Source organism: Palaemon carinicauda, chromosome 19, assembly GCF_036898095.1.
Source record: "Palaemon carinicauda isolate YSFRI2023 chromosome 19, ASM3689809v2, whole genome shotgun sequence".
Taxonomy (NCBI): domain Eukaryota; kingdom Metazoa; phylum Arthropoda; class Malacostraca; order Decapoda; family Palaemonidae; genus Palaemon; species Palaemon carinicauda.
Window position 1 is genome coordinate 125631391 of NC_090743.1, and position 20761 is coordinate 125652151.

Consider the following 20761-nt stretch of genomic DNA (forward strand, 5'->3'; position numbering starts at 1 on the left):
GTATTGAAATAGGGATCTGATGTACCATCAGTCTTACATTTTTAAACAAATATTAGCATGAACATTATTACTAGAAATATTCCACTGTTTCAAATAAAGGTAATGAAAGCCAAGGCTCTAGTGAGAGTACAGTATTAGTGAATCTTATTGTTGAAGTTCCTCGTTTTGCCACGCTTTAAAGATAACAAATTCTCCCAGGTTCCGCATTGTCAGACATGTATCGTTCGTCGACTGTCCTGGTCACGATATTTTGATGGCAACCATGTTGAACGGCGCTGCCGTTATGGACGCTGCGCTTTTGCTAATTGGTAGGTATGAAGATGTTTAGTTCTACCTTACTGTACATCATTCAAGTCTAAAAGCTCTTCACAATTGTTCATCTACTTCCAGAATTGAATCACATAAACTTTTTATTTTCTTTGAAACTGCATTAATATTAAGTTGTCTACCTCAAGAGAGAGTAGTTTATATAAAAGTTAAAAACCATTTTGAATGTTTAAAGATTTTATTAATGTATTGCAAGATTTTTAGGTTTCAGTAATTGCCTTTTGATGTAAAATGCTTTACTTAACTGCAAAATATTTTATGATCATAAAGTACTGTACTCATAGTTAATCATATTTTTTTTTATGATAGACTAATGGATAGATGTATATTAAGTAATAACAAGAATAGTTTTAATACCAGACTTTTTTCAACTAATACTTAATACATCCTTACAGCTGCTAATGAAACCTGCCCCCAGCCGCAGACATCTGAACATTTGGCCGCTATTGAGATTATGAAACTCAAACACATTTTGATCCTACAAAACAAGATTGACTTGTGCAGGGAATCTCAGTTACGAGAACAGTATGACCAGATTTTAAGGTTCATTCAAGGTAAGTACACTACTCCAGTTGAATTTTTTATTTTTCTAGTCTCGTAAAAAAAAAATTCCCACTCGCAACTTGTAAGAATTTTTTTTACAGGGACCATGTGAGAAGTACAGATTGGATGTGAACTTTTTTGTAGTGGGATTTCTGTCTCAATTCATTTTATTTAGATTATATAAAGTACTTAATAGATGTCAGTAGTTTCATATAGAGAACTTTGTTGTAACAAACCATACTTGACATTTCAGATTAAAAGAATTTACAGCATAGGTATTTTCTTGAGTGTTGTAAAAAGATTGGATTCTTTTTTTTTTTACCTGTAATAGAAAAGTACCCAAAACTAGTCTTGTTTTTCTTCTTTATTGAAAATAAAAATAGGTTCTAGAATGTGTTCTGAGAAGAGTTATCAATCTTGTAGGTACTACATGCAAAATATACAGAAAAATATGCCATGATATACACTTCAGGTTGTATTAATGTCTTTTTGTGGGTTTACATGTTTCCACCTACTAATCTTTGAGTCATTCACTATCAATTTATTTCCTTATGTTTCTTCATTGTTTAGGTTTTGCCTTATATTAGTCATATAGTTTATTTTAGTGAGTTTTAAGTAAATTATTTAACCCTTTTACCCCCAGGCTATTTGGAACTTTCCAACCCTTAACCCCCAGGCATTTTTTTTTCTCATGCACATTTTCCAATATATATATTTTAAATTGCTCTAACAGCCTTAATTTTCGTTATAGAGAGGTCAGGTTGGTCTCATTCTTTTGGAAATTGCTTGAAGTTTCTCATAAAGTTATAAAAATATGCAGAAGAAAAATGTAAATAGCAGTTTTTGCAAGGACGTACCAGTACGTCCATGGGGGTAAAGGGATGAGTTTTGTGAAACGTACCGGTACGTCCAATGGGGGTAAAAGGGTTGAAGTAGATTTTCATTTCAAAGGAACCCTCAGGTCAGCTGAGTGCTTTCTCATAGGAGTTTAACAGCTTTTAATATTTTTGTGGCATTGCTTTGCAAGGTAGTTGTTTCATATGTATTCACCTAGTTGTAAAACCAATAGTACTGGGTAACACTGAATGTGCTCTAGTGACTTCTATTACATGTAATCTTCAGAGTTTGAGCACCAACAGCAGACAATGCTTGTGGAATATTAACCCTTTTACCCCCAATGGACGTACTGGTATGTTTCACAAAACTCATCCCTTTACCCCCATGGACGTACTGGTACGTCCTTGCAAAAAACTTCTATTTACCTTTTTTTTTTTTTTTTCATATTTTTGATAACTTTATTAGAAACTTCAGGCATTTTCCAAAAGAATGAGACCAACCTGACCTCTCTATGACAAAAATTAAGGCTGTTGGAGCAATTTAAAAAATATATATTGCAAAATGTGCTTGAAAAAATAAAATGCCTGGGGGTTAAGGGTTGGAAAGTTCCAAATAGCCTGGGGGTAAAAGGGTTAATACCTGATACTGGTTTTATTCTTCTTTCAAGAGTTTACTATATACAAATCCTGCTGTGTAAAGAAAAAGCTCTTCATAGTTCTTCCAATGGGTTGTTTTTATTAATTATATGCAATTTATTTTGATAACAGGTACAGTTGCAGAAGGAGCCCCAGTCATACCTATTTCTGCACAGCTCAAGTTAAACATCGATGTCGTTTGTGAATATATCATGAAAAAAATTCCTATTCCTGACCGTGACTTTTTGGCAACCCCACGGCTGATCGTCATTAGATCCTTTGACGTCAACAAACCTGGCTGTGAAGTGGAGGATTTGAAGGGTGGTGTAGCTGGTGGATCAATTCTAAGAGGAGTTCTCAAGGTAAAGTGGTCATCAGTTGTCAGATGAATTATACAGCACACCCACATAATATCTGTAAAACATTAACCTTTCTAAATCCTTTAAAATCACACTTCAGGCCATGATTTAACCCTTTTACCCCCAACGCTATTTGGAACTTTCCAACCCTTAACCCCCAGGCAGTTTTTTTTTTTAAAGCACATTTTGCAATATATATTTTTTAAATTGCTCTAACAGCCTTAATTTTCGTCATAGAGAGGTCAGGTTGGTCTCATTCTCTTGGAAAATGCCTGAAGTTTCTCATAAAGTTATAAAAAATATGTAAAAAAAAAAAATGTAAATAGCAGTTTTTTGCAAGGAAGTACCAGTACGTCCATGGGGGTAAAGGGGTGAGTTTTATGAAACATACCAGTACGTACATTGGGGGTGAAAGGGTCAAGATCTTTTATTAACTCTCTTGAGTGCCGTTGATCTTTCGCTGTTTTTGGATATTTCTATTGCCTTTGGTACCATTTATTTGTTTATTTTACATCCGTTTATCACCAGTTTTTTCTCTTTAATAAGTATGTGAAAAATTATACAGTATATCAATAGAGTGGAATTTTATTCAGCTATACAATTGAATAAGCTATAAATTCCTCTCTGGTAAGTATGTGGTAGGATGCGATAGGTAAAATTTCCCCCAAAACATTTGTTGCTCTAGTGTCAGAATTTTTGGTGTTAGCTTAGACTCAAAGGGTTAAAGTTTACCCATTGTTAAATTTTGTAGGTAAAAATGCTTGTAATTTACACCAACAAATCAACCAGATTATGTGGAAGTTAAATGCAGTAATAGTAATAATACCTTGGTATTCGACCATAATATATCCCCCCAAAAAATTGATTGAATACCGATTTGTTTGAATACCAAATCATTATTTCCCTTTACCACTAATGTAAAAGTGAATGATCTAACCCAAGGCCCAGTTGACTCGATAGTAACATGACATATTAGCATAAAAAAAAAAGTGATGCAGGTATGTAGTTTTGACACAGAAAGTAAATACAATAGCACACTCAAAACTCTCAATAGAAATGAAAACCTTTTTCGTTGCGATATGATGGCAGTGTGGGGAGGAAGGGAGGAGTTATTAGCAAAGGAGGGAATGCCCTTCTATTAAATCATCAGGTAATTTAGTTTCAGGTTTTTCCCTTAACTGTCACTTAGTGGTAGGGTTTTCTTTAATTAATAACTAAACCAATGTTAGTAGCTTCTGCCTTTTTTTTATTTAGAATTTTATGGTAAGGAAAAGGTTTAAATTTCTATGGATAATTCAACGCTATCAATTATTCGAGAGCGAGAGCCAAAGCATGCCTTCTGTTTTTTTTTTTTTTATATATCAATGATTACCTTTTTCAGTTTAACTATTGTTCGCACTATTTTAACTATTTTTCTTTTCACCCATGTTAATGAGCTGATGAATCAAATTAAAAAAGTATTATGCAAAATAAATCAACGGCTAACGCATAACTGATGGCATTTGGCTTTGCCGGATTTTACTAGCATGGGTCGAGTAATGAAAATTTGTTTGAGAACAGGTGCCTTTTTCACTAAATTTTTGGTCAAATACCGATTTGTTCGAGCTTTGAAACTTTCAAATACTGAGGTTTTACTGTAATGTTTCTCTTAAAGCTTAGAGGAAATATTTCTATTCAACATCTTTATAAAAGTACAGTACAGTAGTGCAATTTGAATTTATATGTGGAACCTTATTAACCAGATAATGGCATTTCTTTAAAATAATTTTCTGTGCAGTTGTCCTTAATGAATTTGCTTGCAGGTTGGTCAAGAGATCGAAGTTCGACCTGGAATCATCTCTCGTGATCCAGAATCGGGAAGAGTAGTATGTAAACCAATTCGTTCAAGAATAATATCGTTATACACAGAATCCAATGAGCTTCAGTTTGCTGTTCCTGGTGGACTCATTGGTAAGCAGTGGATTTGAATTTATATCAATCTTTTATTCTAATTTATATTTGGATAATCTTGAGTGAGATTACAATACTTTCTTCTGAACTTTAGGGTGTACCCTATTTGCTTTAGGGTTGTTCGTTATATAGGATGTACCTTAGTTACTCCGGTTTATTGCTTGAAAGATTTACTGTCTTGGTTTTATTTAACACTTGGATCTCATGTTGACAGTTTTAACTATATTTACCACATTTAAGTATTGTAAAGTATTATTATTATTATTATTACTTGCTAAGCTACAACCCTAGTTTAAATACAGGATGCTATAAGCCCAAGGGCTCCAATAGGGAAAACAGCCCAGTGAGGAAAGGAAACAAGGAAAAATAGAATATTTTAAGAACAGCAATATTATATAAACTATAAAAACTTCAACAAAACAAGAGGAAGAGAAATAAGATAGAATAGTGTGCCCAAGTGTACCCTCAAGCAAAAAACCACTGGCATTATGCTTCAAATGGTTTTACTTCTGTAAGAATTACTTTCAGGTTGGTATCAGATACATTATAGCAGTATACAATTCATGAATAAGTACCCAGAAATCCCCAAAAAAGTTAGAGTGAATTGTGAAAATACAAGAAAGTGGCATACATACATACATATACCAAGGCACTTCCCCCAATTTTGGGGGGTAGCCAACATCAAACAAATGAAACAAAAAAGGGGACCTCTCCTCTCTACGTTCCTCCCAGCCTGACAAGGGACTCGACTGAGTTTGGCTGGTACTGCTAGGGTGCCACAGCCCACCCTCCCCCGTTATCCTTCACAGATGAAGCTTCATAACGCTGAATCCCCTACTGCTGCTACCTCCTCGGTCATCTAAGGCATCGGAGGAAGCAGCAGGGCCTACTGGAACTGCGTCACAATCGCTTGCCATTCATTCCTATTTCTAGCACGCTCTCTTGCCTCTCTCACATCTATCCTCCTATCACCCAGAGCAATATTAGAAAAGAATTGATCAAAGATATATGAATGATTATAAACTTCTAGATACAGTAGTCAAAAACTGGAAAATTAAGTTCTTCCCAGGAATTGTCAAATCCTCTTTCACCGGAAAATTTGCCATATACCCCAGAATATGAGCAAAATACTAGAACAAATAAAACTTAGAGGTACACACCATGCAATTGATACGGACATTGTAATTTTGTGTAGGTTTTTTTGTAGTCTCATTCAGTAAAATAAGTTAGTTCATTTTACCGAATTTTGTTTTGGATTTCATAGCTGAGTAGAATTATCTTAGAAGTTTATGAATTGTCATAAACATGTCTTAAGAGTTTAATTTTAATTCCAGAAATTACATTAATTGGGTCCTTCATAGATGTAGAAATACGGATTCTATCTCATGTAGGCTTCAAAGGATGTGAAGATGTTGAATTATCTGAAAAAAACTACTGGTTCCTTTACCAAATCAAATATAAATACTCCTGCCAGAGAATTTTTTTTTTTTTTCCAAAACCTATCTTTAGTAATTAGTAAAGTTTTTCTTTAGTTTGTGATGTTCAGTTTGAAAGACAGTACCGTATTGAAGTCCTTTTATCCTGTCTTTGAATAGGATACACAATTGTTTGACTCAGTGTTTCTTCCTCTTGTATGGTGTACTCTGGGTATTTTTAAATGAGCTATGCAGCATCCCATCTCTTCTACCTCTGTGCATATTTCCTTTCTTCCATCTTACTGTGTAACTCCTTATAGACCATATGGCTTCTAACTTTTACATCAATATGTAATTGGGATCTTTTCCTCCCATCCCTGAATGACTTCCAAATCACCCGGCCTTTTAGCCTAAATTTTTTTAAATCATCATAATCAGCTCCTGTGACATTGTAACTTACACTATATTACCTAATCCCAATGTTGTTAGTTGTCTAATTTTCAACCAATAAATATTAAGTATTTGGAGTAAGATCCTTATGAAATACAGTGTATTCTCAATACTTTAGTTTGTCCAGTCATTAATTTTTTGAGGATTTGTGGCAATATTTAACTCTTCGGGGCTTGTTCCTGAGAGTTAAGAATGTGATGTTATCCGTAACATGTTTCGTCATTAATGTTACCCAAATGGTCTTTTCCACAGGTGTAGGCACAAAAATTGATCCCACACTTTGCCGTGCTGATCGTATGGTTGGTCAAGTGTTGGGTGCTGTGGGAACGCTTCCGGAGATCTTCACGGAGCTTGAGATTTCCTACTTCCTCCTCAGGCGTTTGCTGGGTGTTCGCACAGAAGGAGATAAGAAGGGAGCAAAGGTAATTGCCTTCATCTTTACTCTTTCATATATATTTATGTACCATGTAGTTTAGTGCATCATTCTATTCTAGCTTGTAGTTGAAGATTTTGGATCACTCAAACAATTGTTTTATATATATATATCCACATGGTTGTAAAACTAATAGTAGTGGATAACATTGACTCAAGAAATTAAATTATATACTGTAGTTCATTTGCTTAGAGTTTATTTTTGGAACTGTCCTTTTATAGTAACAATTGATTACCTTTAGTTTTTGTGTTATCTGTCAAAAGAAGTTTGCCATTACTTCACTAATTGTTCAGTGGCTACTTTCCTCTTGGTAAGGGTAGAAGAGACTCTTTAGTTATGGTAAGAAGCTTTTCATTGAGAGGGACACTCCAAAATCAAACCATTGGGTAGTTCCATAGCGTGTGTACTATGGTCTCCCACTGTCTTGGGGTAGAGTTCTTTTGGTTGAGCGTACACTCAGGCTCATTATTCTATCTTATTTCTCTTCCTTTTGTTTTTTATTTTTTTAAGTTTTTATATTTTACATATGAATGATCTATTTTAATGTTATTGCTCTTGAAATATTTGAATTGTTCATTAATTCTCTTTTAGTTTATTTATTTCTGTGTTTCCTCTCCTCACTAGGGTATTTTTCCCTGTTGGAGCCTTTGGGTTTATATCATCTTGCTTTTCTAATTAGGGTTGTAGCTTAGCTAATAGTAACTGTAAAAATAATCCTGTTTACTCTTACAGGTTCAAAAACTAGCCAAGAATGAAATGTTGATGGTCAACATAGGCTCTCTATCCACTGGAGGAAGAGTATTGGCAGTCAAAGCCGATTTAGCAAAGATCACCCTCACCAATCCTGTGTGTACTGAAGAAGGTGAAAAAATTGCACTTTCTAGGAGAATTGACAAACATTGGCGGTGAGTGTACTACATTTATTCACATTCACTTTCTTAAATTAATTGGTTATACTTAACCCTTTTACCCCCAATGGACGTACTGATACGTTTCACAAAACTCATCCCTTTACCCCCATGGACGCACCGGTACGTCCTTGCAAAAAACCGCTAATTACATTTTTTGATAAATTTTTGAGAAACTTCAGGCATTTTCCAAAAGAATGAGACCAACCTGACCTCTCTATGACAAAAATTAAGGCTGTTAATTAGAGCAATTTAAAAAAAATATATTGCAAAATGTGCTTGAAAAAGAAAATACTTGGGGGTTAACAGTTGAAAAGTTTCAAATAGCTTGGGGGTAAAAGGGTTAATAGAATAATTACAGTACTTACGCACTTCTGCTGCTAACATTCATATAATGAAAGCTGATTTTTATTTATTTTTGTAATGTAAATTTTGTAAATTTTTTCATTTATATTTATGTAATGTAGTCTTGGTTAAGAGTTTTTTTACACAATGGAAACCATACTCGACAAACTTAATACCCCTCGAATTACAACACTCATGCACATACTGTATCACTTACTTTTGTGAAGCGGAGCAATACACGCACACACTTAGTCCACTGGCGCCATTGACGCTACAGTGTACTGTATTTCATATATTGAACAGTCTCGCCAATCATTGCAGTACACTTGAATCCCCCTCCTTTAACTTCCCATTCCTCACGCTATCCATACCAGGTGCTTCCTGGTCTCATTTTATCTAGTGCTCTCTTCATTTCCACTCTTGTAATCTCTCTTTCTCATCTCCCATCACTGGCACCTCAACATCTGCAATAGCAGTTATATCTGCCTCCCTATTATCGTCAACATTCAGCAACTTTTCAAAGTATTCAGTGCACCAGTGTATGGTACTGTTAATAGTATTAAGGATAAAAAGGGGATGCAATCTTGAAAGTACAGGGTTGCTTTAGAAGAGGAGGTATCGATCAGATTTTTATAGTTTCTGATATTTGAGAAATATTTAGTAAAAGGTAAGGAGGCATATTTTGTCTTTATGGATATGGAGAAAGTTTATGATTGAGTTGATAGGGATGCAATGTGGAGTGTGATGGGGTTATTTGGAATTGGTAGAAGGTGGTTGCAAGCAGTGAAGAGTTTATACAAAGGCAATAAAGCATGTGAGGGTAGGGAATAAAATGAGCGATTAGTTTCAAGTGAGAGTGGGGCAGTGACAGGGGATGTGTGATGTCACCATAATTCAATTTGTTGGTTAATGGAGCTGTAAGAGAGGTGAATGCTTGAGTGCTTTGTTGAGGATTGAAACCGATAGACAAGTGTGATCATGAGTGGGAGGTGAATCGGTTGTTTGCGGATGCTACTCTATTGGTTGCAGACTCGAAGGAGAAGCTTTGTTGATTAGTGAGATTTTGTGTGTGTGTGTGTGTTAGAGAAGGAAGTTGCAACTTAATGTGGGTAAGAGTAAGGTTATTAGGTGCACAAGAAGGGAGGGTGGTGCTAGATTGAAGGTCATGACGAGTGGAGAGTTACTTGAAGTAGATCGGTTTAAGTACTTGGGTTCTTTTGTTGCTGCAAATTGTGGAGGGGAAGTAGATGTTCGTCAAAGAGTAAATGAAAGATGTAAAATTTTGGGAGCAGTGAAGCGAGTGGTAAAGAATAGAGGGTGAGGGATGAATTTACAGTACAGTTAAGAGTTCTGTATGAGAATGTTATTGTATCAAAGGTGATGTATGGATCGTAGTTGTGGGGAATTAAAGTGACAGAAAGTGAATATGTTCGAGATGAAGTGTCTGAGGAGTATGGGTAGTGTATCTTGATTGGATAGTGAGGGTGGGAACAGGTGTGAGTAGTTGATTAACAGTTAGAACAGCTATGAATGTGTAGAGGTGGTTTGGCCATGTAGAAAAAAGGGAAAATGGTCGTCTGCTGAAGAAGGTGATGAATGCAAGCGTTGATGGGGGAAGGCCAAGGTTTGGGTGGATGGATGGAGTGAAGAAAGCTATAGGTGATAGGAGGATAGATGTGGAGACGAAAGAGCGTGCTAGGAATAGAAATGAATGGCAAGCGACTGTGGCGCAGTTCCTATAGGCCCTACTGATACCTTGGGTAATTTGGTGACCGCTAGGGTAACGCGTCGGTAGGGGAGTCAACATATGAAGCTTCATGTGTGTGGAAAACTGGAGGGTGGGCTGTGGCATCCTAGCAGTAACAACCAAACTCGGATGAATCCCTCGTCAGGCAAAAAGGAGTAATGAGGATAAAATCCCTTTAGGTTTCTTTTTTATGTTGGCTACCTCCCAAAACTGGACAAATTGCCATGGTAGATAGATCGACACAATGGAAAGTATTTATTGGGGTGATTGTTGAAAGTAGATTGACATAGGATTTGCATTCAAGGAAATTGTGAAATATATGAAATCAAGTTCTGAGATAATTTTTGCTTCTTTTCAGGTTAATCGGTTGGGGACAGATAAGACGAGGAGTTACTATCAACCCGGAATAAGAGTAATTAATAAGTAGAAGGAATAAATTCATAAGGGTTTAGTTTTAAATTCAGCTGTTAAAATAGAAAGTCAAATTTTATTTATTATTTCAATCTGGTAACCATAAAATTTTTGTTTAGGGTTATCAAAACACTTGTCTAAAAACTTTTTTTTTTCCCCCCCCTTCCCTAAGAACTCTGTCTTGGTGACGTTTACTGGTTTGTGGTTATCGCTTCTTCTCTTGGTCCCTCTTTTCCATTTTTGTTTGCTTTTACTGTATCGTAATATGTATGTATATAATTATATATCTCAAAGGGGTAACCCTGGAAGTATGGTTGAGAAATGTATAACATGGTTTGTTGCACTCAGATAAAATTGTTCCACAGGCCTAGAGGTGATTTCTTATCCAAAGTAGGTTTCCTATCGGTGATGTTTAGACTCGTTAAACTCCAGATATAAATTTATATGTGTGGGTGTAATTTACAAAATTGGGTTTTTGTCACTGAAGCAAGTTTGATATATTGGTGTGCTTATCATTTACAAAATTACACCGTCAAGTGAGTGATAAACTTCAAATTTCATTTTTCTTATGTATGCGATACTTTGGACTGCTTGAAAATTAACCTTAAAAGCTGTTGTTTTATTCCTTTAAGTGGTTATGAATACAAATCTATTAGAACTACCAGTAATACATATTCAGTAATTGAAAATTAAGTTTGTTTTAAGGTCACATTTACTTACTGTCGCCCTATTGAGATCTGATATTTTCTAAGTTATTTTTCTCCTTATACAGTGTAAGGATTGAATGTCTTGCTAAGCTACCTCAAGTATGAAAGAAAATCAAAAAGAAATTTTATAAGAGAAATTACTTCTAAGCCTGTGGTTAAAACAATGTTATCTAGTGTCGCAATAGAATGGCTCGTTTCTTTAGTGCAGAAGGCAGAAGCATAAATGCTGTTTTTACAGTGTCGAATTAATTTCAATTCTGGAGATTTCATTCTTGATTACTATACGGTTTCACTTTAAATTTCCTCCCCTTACCATCTGTGATTTAAACCATTTTACCCAGATATATAACAGACCAGTATTGGACAAGTTTTTTTTTCATCATAAGGAGACTTTCATTAGGACAAAAATATCTCTCGGTTGATTTATCTGCTTTATGTGCATTAAATGTTTGTTCATTTGTTGTAAATGAAAGGATCTGTTAAATTCTTGTTGGTTGCTGATTAAGTTTTTAGGTATGAAAGAGTGAGAGAGGGGAGGTTTGACATTGTGCTGTTTCATTATGCATATGTCTGTAAGATTTCTAATAAAGATTTTACAAGGATTTATAATTCATATATTTTTGAAGCCTTTTCCGAAGAGGGTCGTACATTCTCTCGTTTGTAATGTGCTACCAAAGTGTCCCATGCAGCTACTACTGTAGTTTACAATTTACAGCTTGTGATGAGATTTTCTTGTCTTCAACTGCATTCATTCATTTTCCAGTGGAATAAACTTTTGTTCTGATATTTTCTTTTAATTTGATGAAAGGGAATAAGCTTTTGTTCAAATTTTTTTTTATTTGAATTAAGAATTTAATTGAATTTGTTAAAATTATTTTTTTATTTCTCTTATGTTGATTTATTGCTTAAGAGGTTCTTCTCTAAATTCATATCGCAGACATCGAATGCTCTGCACTTGAAGGACTGTACTTACGTTACCAAGAGAAGCATTCACAATTAACATAACGTTTTAAGTATGTGTGTGCTGCATACAGTAATGATATATCTGTAAGCCTGAAAACAAACTCCCACTTAGCAAAATTCTGTTGCTGCATATTTTCGAGACCAAACCTAGTTATGCTCCAGCAGCCCCTCTTCCTATCCTGAACCTGAAATAGGTTTTTGGTGTTCCAAAGAACTTGTAAAATGTGGCGAAGTATTTGCTTGAGTATGGTGCAATAAAATAACAGGTTTGTCGTTCGTAGGGCAAATGTTTGTTGGGCTGGAACGAGGTAGTGGAGGGTTAGTAGTCGAACCTACCTGATAAAAAGCCGAAGCTGACAAAGAAACACAACCACGAGGGGCTTACATTCATTTATGAACTTGGTCAGTGACAGAGCAAGCAAAACTTGCATTATCATGTGATACGACATGATAGCCATTAAGCAGAGGAATGCCATCGCACGCTGAAGTATCTTGACGTCACGTCATGATATCAAATGATATTGAAAGGTGTTCTTCAGTTTAACCTAGTATTCTCAGCTCTACTTTTTGTATACTGTATATATACGTATAAGTGGTTTGGCCTAGAAAACAGCCTTGTTACTTATTCAGATGGTAACACATACACTTTTATCAATTCCTTCTCTTAAATGTAAGTCTGGGGTTGCTGAATCCTGTAATAATAGATCTAGCTAAAATTATTGCATTGTGCAAAGTATGGGGATGACTTGGAACACAAACAAAACTTGGAAGTACAGTAAGATTGTAAGGAAGTCAGGAATAGTGGCTCCCCGACATCCAGATCTTTATGCTGACATGTTATGGTTAGTGAGGAATCGGCCATGTATAACATGCAGATTTAATACTGGGCTAACAACCCAGATCCCGACTAAGTAACTGGTTCTGGGCAAGGGGACTCGACAAGCAGCATTTATCTGAGGTAAGGTTTTTTCAGTTTCAGTTCATTGAAGATTATGTTGACAATAAAGAAAACAAGTAATTTTGTAAACAAAATAAAAAGACATTCCTCTATCCATCAGTCCTGCCTCTGTGGATGAACAGGTGAGATACATCTATGCTATTACCTTTGCATTAGTTTTGAAACTAGAAAGAAACTTTGGGAAGGATGTCATCACCATCAGTCATGATACTCCTGTGTCTCCTGTTCTATGGTTAATGCTAATGCTACATCCAGTAGCATTTTTAGAGGGTGTCATGCCATCTGCATTAGTATTTCTACCAGCAGTGTCATGCTATCTACAATAGCATTTTTACCAGCAGAGAGTTGTGTTATCTGCAATAGCATATCTACCAGCAGAGAGACATGCTATCTGCAATAGCATTTTTACCAGCAGAGTTGTGTTATCTGCAGTAGCATATCTACCAGCAGAGAGACATGCTATCTGCAATAGCCTTTTTACCAGCACAAAGTCGTGCTATCTGCAATATAGCATTTTTACCAGCAGAGTCATGCTATCTATACAAAAGCCTTTTTACCATCAGAGTCATGCTATTTATACAATAGCATTAGCAGTGTCATGCTATCCAGAGTTTGAAAACCTTTTCACTGTTCAACCTCTTACACCACAGTACTACATCATAGAGCATCTGGGGGTATCCCTTCAATTGTACCTCTTCTCTGAATAGTCTTTCTAGCCCCAATACTGATTAAAATTCCCCTAATTCCATGTATCAGTTTCTAATCCTCTGTCCTGTGGTCATTCTGCCTCAACCCCAACATGCCTAGGTCTTCTTGGTCCCCTTTTCCATAATCCTGCTAAACTACTTCTATCTTGCAACTCATTGTAGTTACAGGGCTTCCCAAAGTCGCACCTCTATGCTAATGGGCCTCCTTCCCAATTCCAGGGCCAAGCCTCATGGCCCCAAATCCCATAATTCTACAATTTCTTAGGCCTTCATTCAGATCTTTGCCTTGCTAATTCCATAGAGATTTTCTGATAAACAGTTAGTATAATTATCTATTTCTCATCCTCCAACTCCATCTCTCTCCAAAACTCCTGTTCAGTCGTATTTTGACAATTACATTATAATACTAATGTGAACCTCAGTACTGATTATTTGAATGTAATTCGAACTTCATATATCTAAGAGAGTTATAATGTGTATTGATTTTGGTTTTTCAGAGAAATAAAGAAAATATAATTGAGATATAAAATTATATATATATATATATATATATATATATATATATATATATATATATATATATATATATATATATGGTAAGCAACTCTTCTAGGAGAAAGGCACTCCAAAATTAAACCAATATTCTCTAGTCTTGGATAGGCCCATAGCTTCTGTACCAGGGTCTTGTTGCTCTGTCTTTGTTAGAGTTCTCTTGCTTGAGGGTACACTTGGGCATGCTATTCTATCTTAGTTCTCTTCCTCTTGTATCTTAGTTCTCTTCCTCTTGTTATTGTTCTTAAACTTCTCGTTGTTTATTTCCTTGCTTCCTTTCCCCATTGAGCTATTTTCCCTGTTGGATCCCTTGAGCTTATAGCATGCTTCTTTTCCTACTAGGATTATAGCTTGGCAGCTGGTCACAGTTAGATTATTATTATTGTTATTATTTTTTTTAGAATATGTATGGTTAAGCCTTATGATGGACGAGGTAAGACTTAGAATTAACAGCATGGTATAGTCTGGGAAGATCTGAATGCAAAAGATGGTCAGAATTATGAAAAATCTTATGCAGTGTGCACAAAACAACTTGATGACTGCGAGAGAGTATAGAGTAATCACCAGGTCAGATATAAAGTAATTGGTAAACCAATTGATATTTGAGTACGGGTAAATATTGAATAGCTCAACTGATATATCAAAATATTAAAATTTATTATTGTGTTTTAATGTTTCTGTTAAGTATCTCTTGTATTGAGCAAATTGTTTTAATAAAGCTTTATCCTTAAAGGGATACGTCAAAGAAGAATATTAATAGTGCGCCTCACTTACTGGCCTTCAATTTGACAAAGTTCTTTCAAATTTTACCTAGTATAATTATATGAATAGAGACCTACCTTAGAAGTTGCAATGCAACTAACATTAATGATAAAAATCGGGAAATCTCTTGTGAATTATGCAAGAAATTAAGGTTATCATTATTTCAGTGAAATTTTGAACATTGATTTCCATTGTCTTATTTCTAAAATGGCATCCCCTATCATAATCATGGATTATGCTATCGTTTGTTTTGGATAATTTTAAAGAGAATTTACTTCATCCGCAGAGAGAGAGAGTACTGTCAGAAAAAAAAATTACCCAAGACTAGGTTTTTCTATTTAAATCATACAGCACACGTCAAAATAGTTACAAAGAAATTACAGTACTATTAAACATGAAAACTGAACTTTCTTGAAGTATTCGTTGCATGCATACAAAGTCAAATGAAGCAGTTCATTCATTATTCATGAAGAAAAAAGAATGGGATCGCTTATCTTCAGGTGAAAAAACTAAGTGTTTTTTTTTCAGGTGAGAAATTTGAATTTAATAATGAGACCTAACCTAACCTATTGTTGGCAAGATCAATTATTTTTGTACTGAAATTGCAAGACAATACGCTTTTAATTAAATATGGATTGTTTGTGTAAATTTGTTCGTTTTAACAAATATTTAGTCAAGTAGTTTTTTAATGAATATATATATATTTTTCTTTTTTTATAGTATTATAAGCCAAACTGGATCACCTGAAGATTGGAGACGTTGATAAGCTGGGGTCGCTTATATTCAGGTGAAGAAAATCAGGGTCTCTCTTCTTCAGGTGAGTGTAGTTTGGGGTCCTTTATCTTCAGAACTATTTGGAGTTTCTTATCTTCAAGTGATCAAAAAAAGAAAAAAAATCGAACCACAAACGCAATCTATCGATATCTTCGGAGTCTGTTAACACGTGGTGAAGGTAATATTTCTTCATTTTATAGTGGTGATGGGAGTAATTAACTCTATCCTTCCATAACGCTGAGTTGGGCAATTTTCATGAACTTTCAGCTAACGGGTCACAAAAAAAGTCATGTTGCAATGCTGTAGGTAAATTTATAATAGTTGCGCTTATCACGTTGATACATAGACCTATTTAGTGCTTGAATATCTTGGCTTAACGTCTGCATAGCCTGACATGTTTTCTTTAATTTTACGGACAACTTTATCCTGGAAACATTTCAGCAACTTGATATTTTTATATAAATACCAGAAAAGATAATTTCCCAACTTACGGAGTTATCTTTAAAAAAAAAATTGGTAGCCTACACTTCTCACTTTTCCTCCCGGCCAAAACGCTGTATCATTATAAGTGTTATTACTACCTAAGCTACAACCCTAGTTGGAAAAGCAAGATGCCATAAGCCCATGTTCTCCAGCAAGGAAAATAGCCCAGTGAGGAAACTGTGCCTGATTGTACCCTCGAGCAAGAAAAAACTTTTGGCCTAACCCAAGGGAAGGGCAAGACTGGATTACAGAGGCTATGGCACTACCCAGGATCAGAAAAAAAAGAAAATCAAGTTTGGACTTTTCAAATATACTTATTGTTTTCTCTCTATTGAAATCAATTTGTGTCTTAGCAGTTATCTTTAATGTTATACTCAACACAAGTATTTGGGTTTTAACAAATAATGACATGATTTAATACAATAACTTCAATTTAGGTAAACGTTGCTACACAGTACACACATTATGGCTTGAACTTCATCTTACTAAGATTTAATTTTCCCTGTTGACTCGATGATTGTTAGAGCTCTCTCTCTCTCTCTCTCTCTCTCTCTCTCTCTCTCTCTCTCTCTCTCTCTCTCTCTCTCTCTCTCTCTCTCTCCATTTATTATTGTATTTCTAGTCCATCTTAAATCATCTGTCAACGTTTACCTCATACACTTACATATTGTCCCAATGACAATCCAAGTGACTCATGAAAATGTTCTTTTACGAGTCACAGCTGTTTTGTGCTGAAATTCCTCACGTGACCGAGAGAGATTTAGGAACATGAATAGAATTCCACACACATCTGATCACATGTGGAACGGATTCCCCACTTACCAGAATGCCCCATATAATTTTATTTCCCGTTTTACCGTCCGAGAATATTTGTTAATTGACCTGCCTGCCTGTCAGTCGGATTTCCCATTGGGTTGAAGATTAAATTCGAATATTTCACAAACAGATATTCTCTTGTGATTACCTTCGTCAACTTCGTTGCAAAGGTTTTTTGATAGGCGTGTAATTATTTATTTGTTTGTTACCCACCGTTTGTATAGGCCCACTTGTTTGTTTATAATTTGCATTAACTCTCACACCATTTGACTGAGTCTCGTGAAAATTGTAGGATGATTGGCCATGATCCAAAGACAAGTTGATAATATTTTCGGAGTGATTAGGTCAAAGGTCAAGGTCACGAAAAGGTAAAAAAACCGTCTTTTTGCAAGGCATTGGTCAATTTTTATCTTATTTGACTAAAACTAAGTGCCAAAATGTGCATAATTCAATTACTTGTGATATGCATGATATAGGAGAAGGTATGCATTCTACCGAGTGTCCGTTCTAGTTCTAACTGCTATTGTATCGAATATATGAGTCATACCAGTTATCATTGCTTTCAATAACCAATATATAACTTCATAAACAAATGGATCAGGGCCTCAATGAGGTGATGGGTTTGTAGGGCTATATCTACAGGTCATTCTAGAGGTGATATCTCATTAACGGAAATTGCTTCAAATAAAGAAAATGTAGATACTTGCATCCACCAAAACTTATATTGGTTTTACTGATGACTTCATTACACCTCTGATTCTCTCAACTTTAGCCACCATTTTTGTCTAACTTCTTACTTTAAATTTACTGAAAGACCTTCTGTTGGGGTTCTCTTGCTTGAGGGTATACTCAAGCACACTATTCTATCTTATTTCTCTTTCTCTTGTTTTGTTAAAGTTTATATAATTTATATGGGAATATATATTTTAATGTCAATAGTCTTAAAATGTTTTATTTCTTCATAATTCCCTTTCCTCGCTGGGCTATTTTCCCTGTTGGAGCCCTTGGGCTTATAGCGGCATCCTGCTTTTCCAACTAGGGTTGTAGCTTAGCAAGTATTAATGATATGTCGTCAATCAGACACGGGTAAATCCTCTACAATTTCGTTAGTATTTCAAATTTAATTAGAATAGCCATAATCTAACATTGTAACCGTAAACCTGACATTGTTAACAAGTAATCACTGTTATGACTTCAATTACAAGCAATACCACCCGTTAATAGTAGGCCTACATATTATACACTATCGTCATCATCATTGTTCCAAAGTAGCTAACATTCCCTCTTCTCTCTCGTAGCAGACATCGAGACAAGAAAAGACGAAAATTCTCTCTTCCCTCGACTAAAGCTCCTCTCATATACATACTTTATTGGTTCTGGGGGTTCGTTTAATGCATTGTTGGTCATAGCTCTCTCTCTCTCTCTCTCTCCTCTCTCTCTCCTCTCTCTCTCTCTCTCTCCTCTCTCTCTCTCTCTCTCTCTCTCTCTCTCAAGTACCGTCGTTGTTTACATCGATTTTTTTGGAGAAATACATTTCCAGGGATAATTTTGAAATTTTTAGGGAATATTAATTATAACACAATAAGAATAAAGGGCTCTCTCTCTCTCTCTCTCTCTCTCTCTCTCTCTGTGTGTGTGCAAATATAGACAGTTTAAATACTATATATATATATATATATATATATATATATATATATATATATATATATATATATATATGTGTGTGTGTGTGTGTGTGTTTTGTGTGTGTGTCCAATTATAGACAGTTGAAATACTGGATATTGATAGCATATTTATATATGTAAATATATAACGCATATACACACGAGAGAGAGAGAGAGCGAGAGAGAGAGAGAGAGAGAGAGAGAGAGAGAGAGAGAGACTACAGTACTCCCCTTTCAGCGCCACTCGAAAACAAAATGAATCTATGGACATCCCTGCCATATCTGACAGTGCCATGAGACCCATGTAAACAATAAAGCTCCCTTTCCCATTGAAAAACAAAGGATGTCATCCAGAGAGAGAGATGAGAGAGAGAGAGAGAGAGAGAGAGAGAGAGAGAGAGAGAGAGAGAGAGAGAGAGAGAGAATGAACGTGCCAGCAAAATGCATCCAGCGATCGATAACCTCAGATTATCTGAAATGATGATTCATTAAAATCACCATTGAGGTTTTCACCAAGTCAGCCGCCATTATTCACATACACAAATATAATTCGTGTGCATACACGTAACATACACATTTTGCACTTTGCACCTTAAACTTACAAATCAATTTGAATCTTTCACACAGAGGCATTATAGAATTAATGAGAGGAAATTAAGAGAAAGGGTTGATGTATTGAATATGAAAAGGGTCTTACACTTTAATGGAAATAAGATGAACGAGCGATAATGAAAATGACGTTGAGAGAGGCAGCAACATTACAGGGAAATAACTCGATGGAAAAAGAAAGGACAGAGACAAGGAGTGAGAAAGGAATGGTATAAAACGAGAGGATTACGAAACGAAAGAGGGGAAACTGGTAAAAAAAATCAGAGGGTAAGGGAGGGAAGAAGAATCGAACGAGTCATGTGTAATGAAAGTAGTTCCAACTCCCGATGAGGGGAGGTGGCGGCGGAGGAATAGGGACGAAGAACACCGATAACTCGGGAGGGGGAAGAATGGGGTCGGGGAGGAGAAGAAGGAATGGGTTGGTGGGATGGCCGGCGAAAGAAGGAGGGTAACTCAATGGAAAGGGGGAAGGGTGATGAATCAGAGGAAAGAAAAAAAATAGGGGGAAAAGAAACGGCATTTGAGAAGGGTGGCAGGTTGTTAAAGGGAGGGCGGGAAAATGAGCAGGGAGATCTCCGAGATAGAATAATGGGGGAGGTGAGTTGGAAGGAGAGTAACAATCTTCGCAAAAATGCAAAGGACAACGGCGAAAATGCTGACGGCCTTAAGAATTTGCAAGACCGTGCGTGCCCCTCGTTGCAAACTGAGTCAAGGTTACCCGTTCGGTTGCAATAACCTTCGAAAATAACCGATCTTCAATCGTGCATTGCAAAGTCACGGCATTAAGTGGGACCTTGTTTCGCAACACCATTTCATTACGGTTCGATTTTCCATTGGTAATATTCGTTTTAGACTTTCGAGGCATTGTTGCAAGCATTTAAAGGTTATAGGTATGCAAAATACGACCTGGGTTAGCAATGAGGTAATTCTTTTATAGTGAAAGAGACTAGATATTTAAAACAAGGTTATCTCGCTATTGGTGCAAAAGGCAATCTTGATTTTTGGAACGTTATATAAATTATGCCACGACTTAATAATCTACACACATAGATTAGCCGAAATAAGACGCAAATACAGATAGAACACAGAACCGTTTTTATTTGTGTGGACCTTTCATTATCTGTCAGCTGTCAGTCATAATAGCTACAATACAAATACGCGCTGATCGCAAAACAAGCTGACACAGATTTATTTGAACAAATAGCTACCTCAGCACCAACGTCAGCTAACGTGTCTCTCTCTCTCTCCTCTCTCTCTCTCTCTCTCTCTCTCTCTCTCTCCTCTCTCCTCTCCTCTCTCTCTCTCTCATTAGTATATTTGTAAATAAAATCATGTAGGACATCTTGAATTCTGGTTTCCTCCCCTTTTATTGACTCGGTATTTTTTCCCATTCGTCAAGTCTTCGT

At 35.8% G+C, this 20761-nt stretch overlaps 1 protein-coding gene across 1 annotated transcript in view; it reads left to right on the plus strand.

The window, feature by feature from the left end:
* eIF2gamma (eukaryotic translation initiation factor 2 subunit gamma) overlaps positions 1–11676 on the plus strand; it is a 41013-nt gene extending 29337 nt beyond the window's left edge. Inside the window, exons 4-10 of the mRNA XM_068393904.1 lie at positions 199–308; positions 723–881; positions 2475–2704; positions 4504–4651; positions 6769–6938; positions 7682–7854; positions 10308–11676. Of these exons, the coding sequence (XP_068250005.1) occupies positions 199–308; positions 723–881; positions 2475–2704; positions 4504–4651; positions 6769–6938; positions 7682–7854; positions 10308–10359 (1042 nt within the window). The 3' untranslated portion in view covers positions 10360–11676. The remainder of the gene's footprint in view (positions 1–198; positions 309–722; positions 882–2474; positions 2705–4503; positions 4652–6768; positions 6939–7681; positions 7855–10307) is intronic.
* The last annotated feature ends 9085 nt before the right edge of the window (positions 11677–20761 follow it).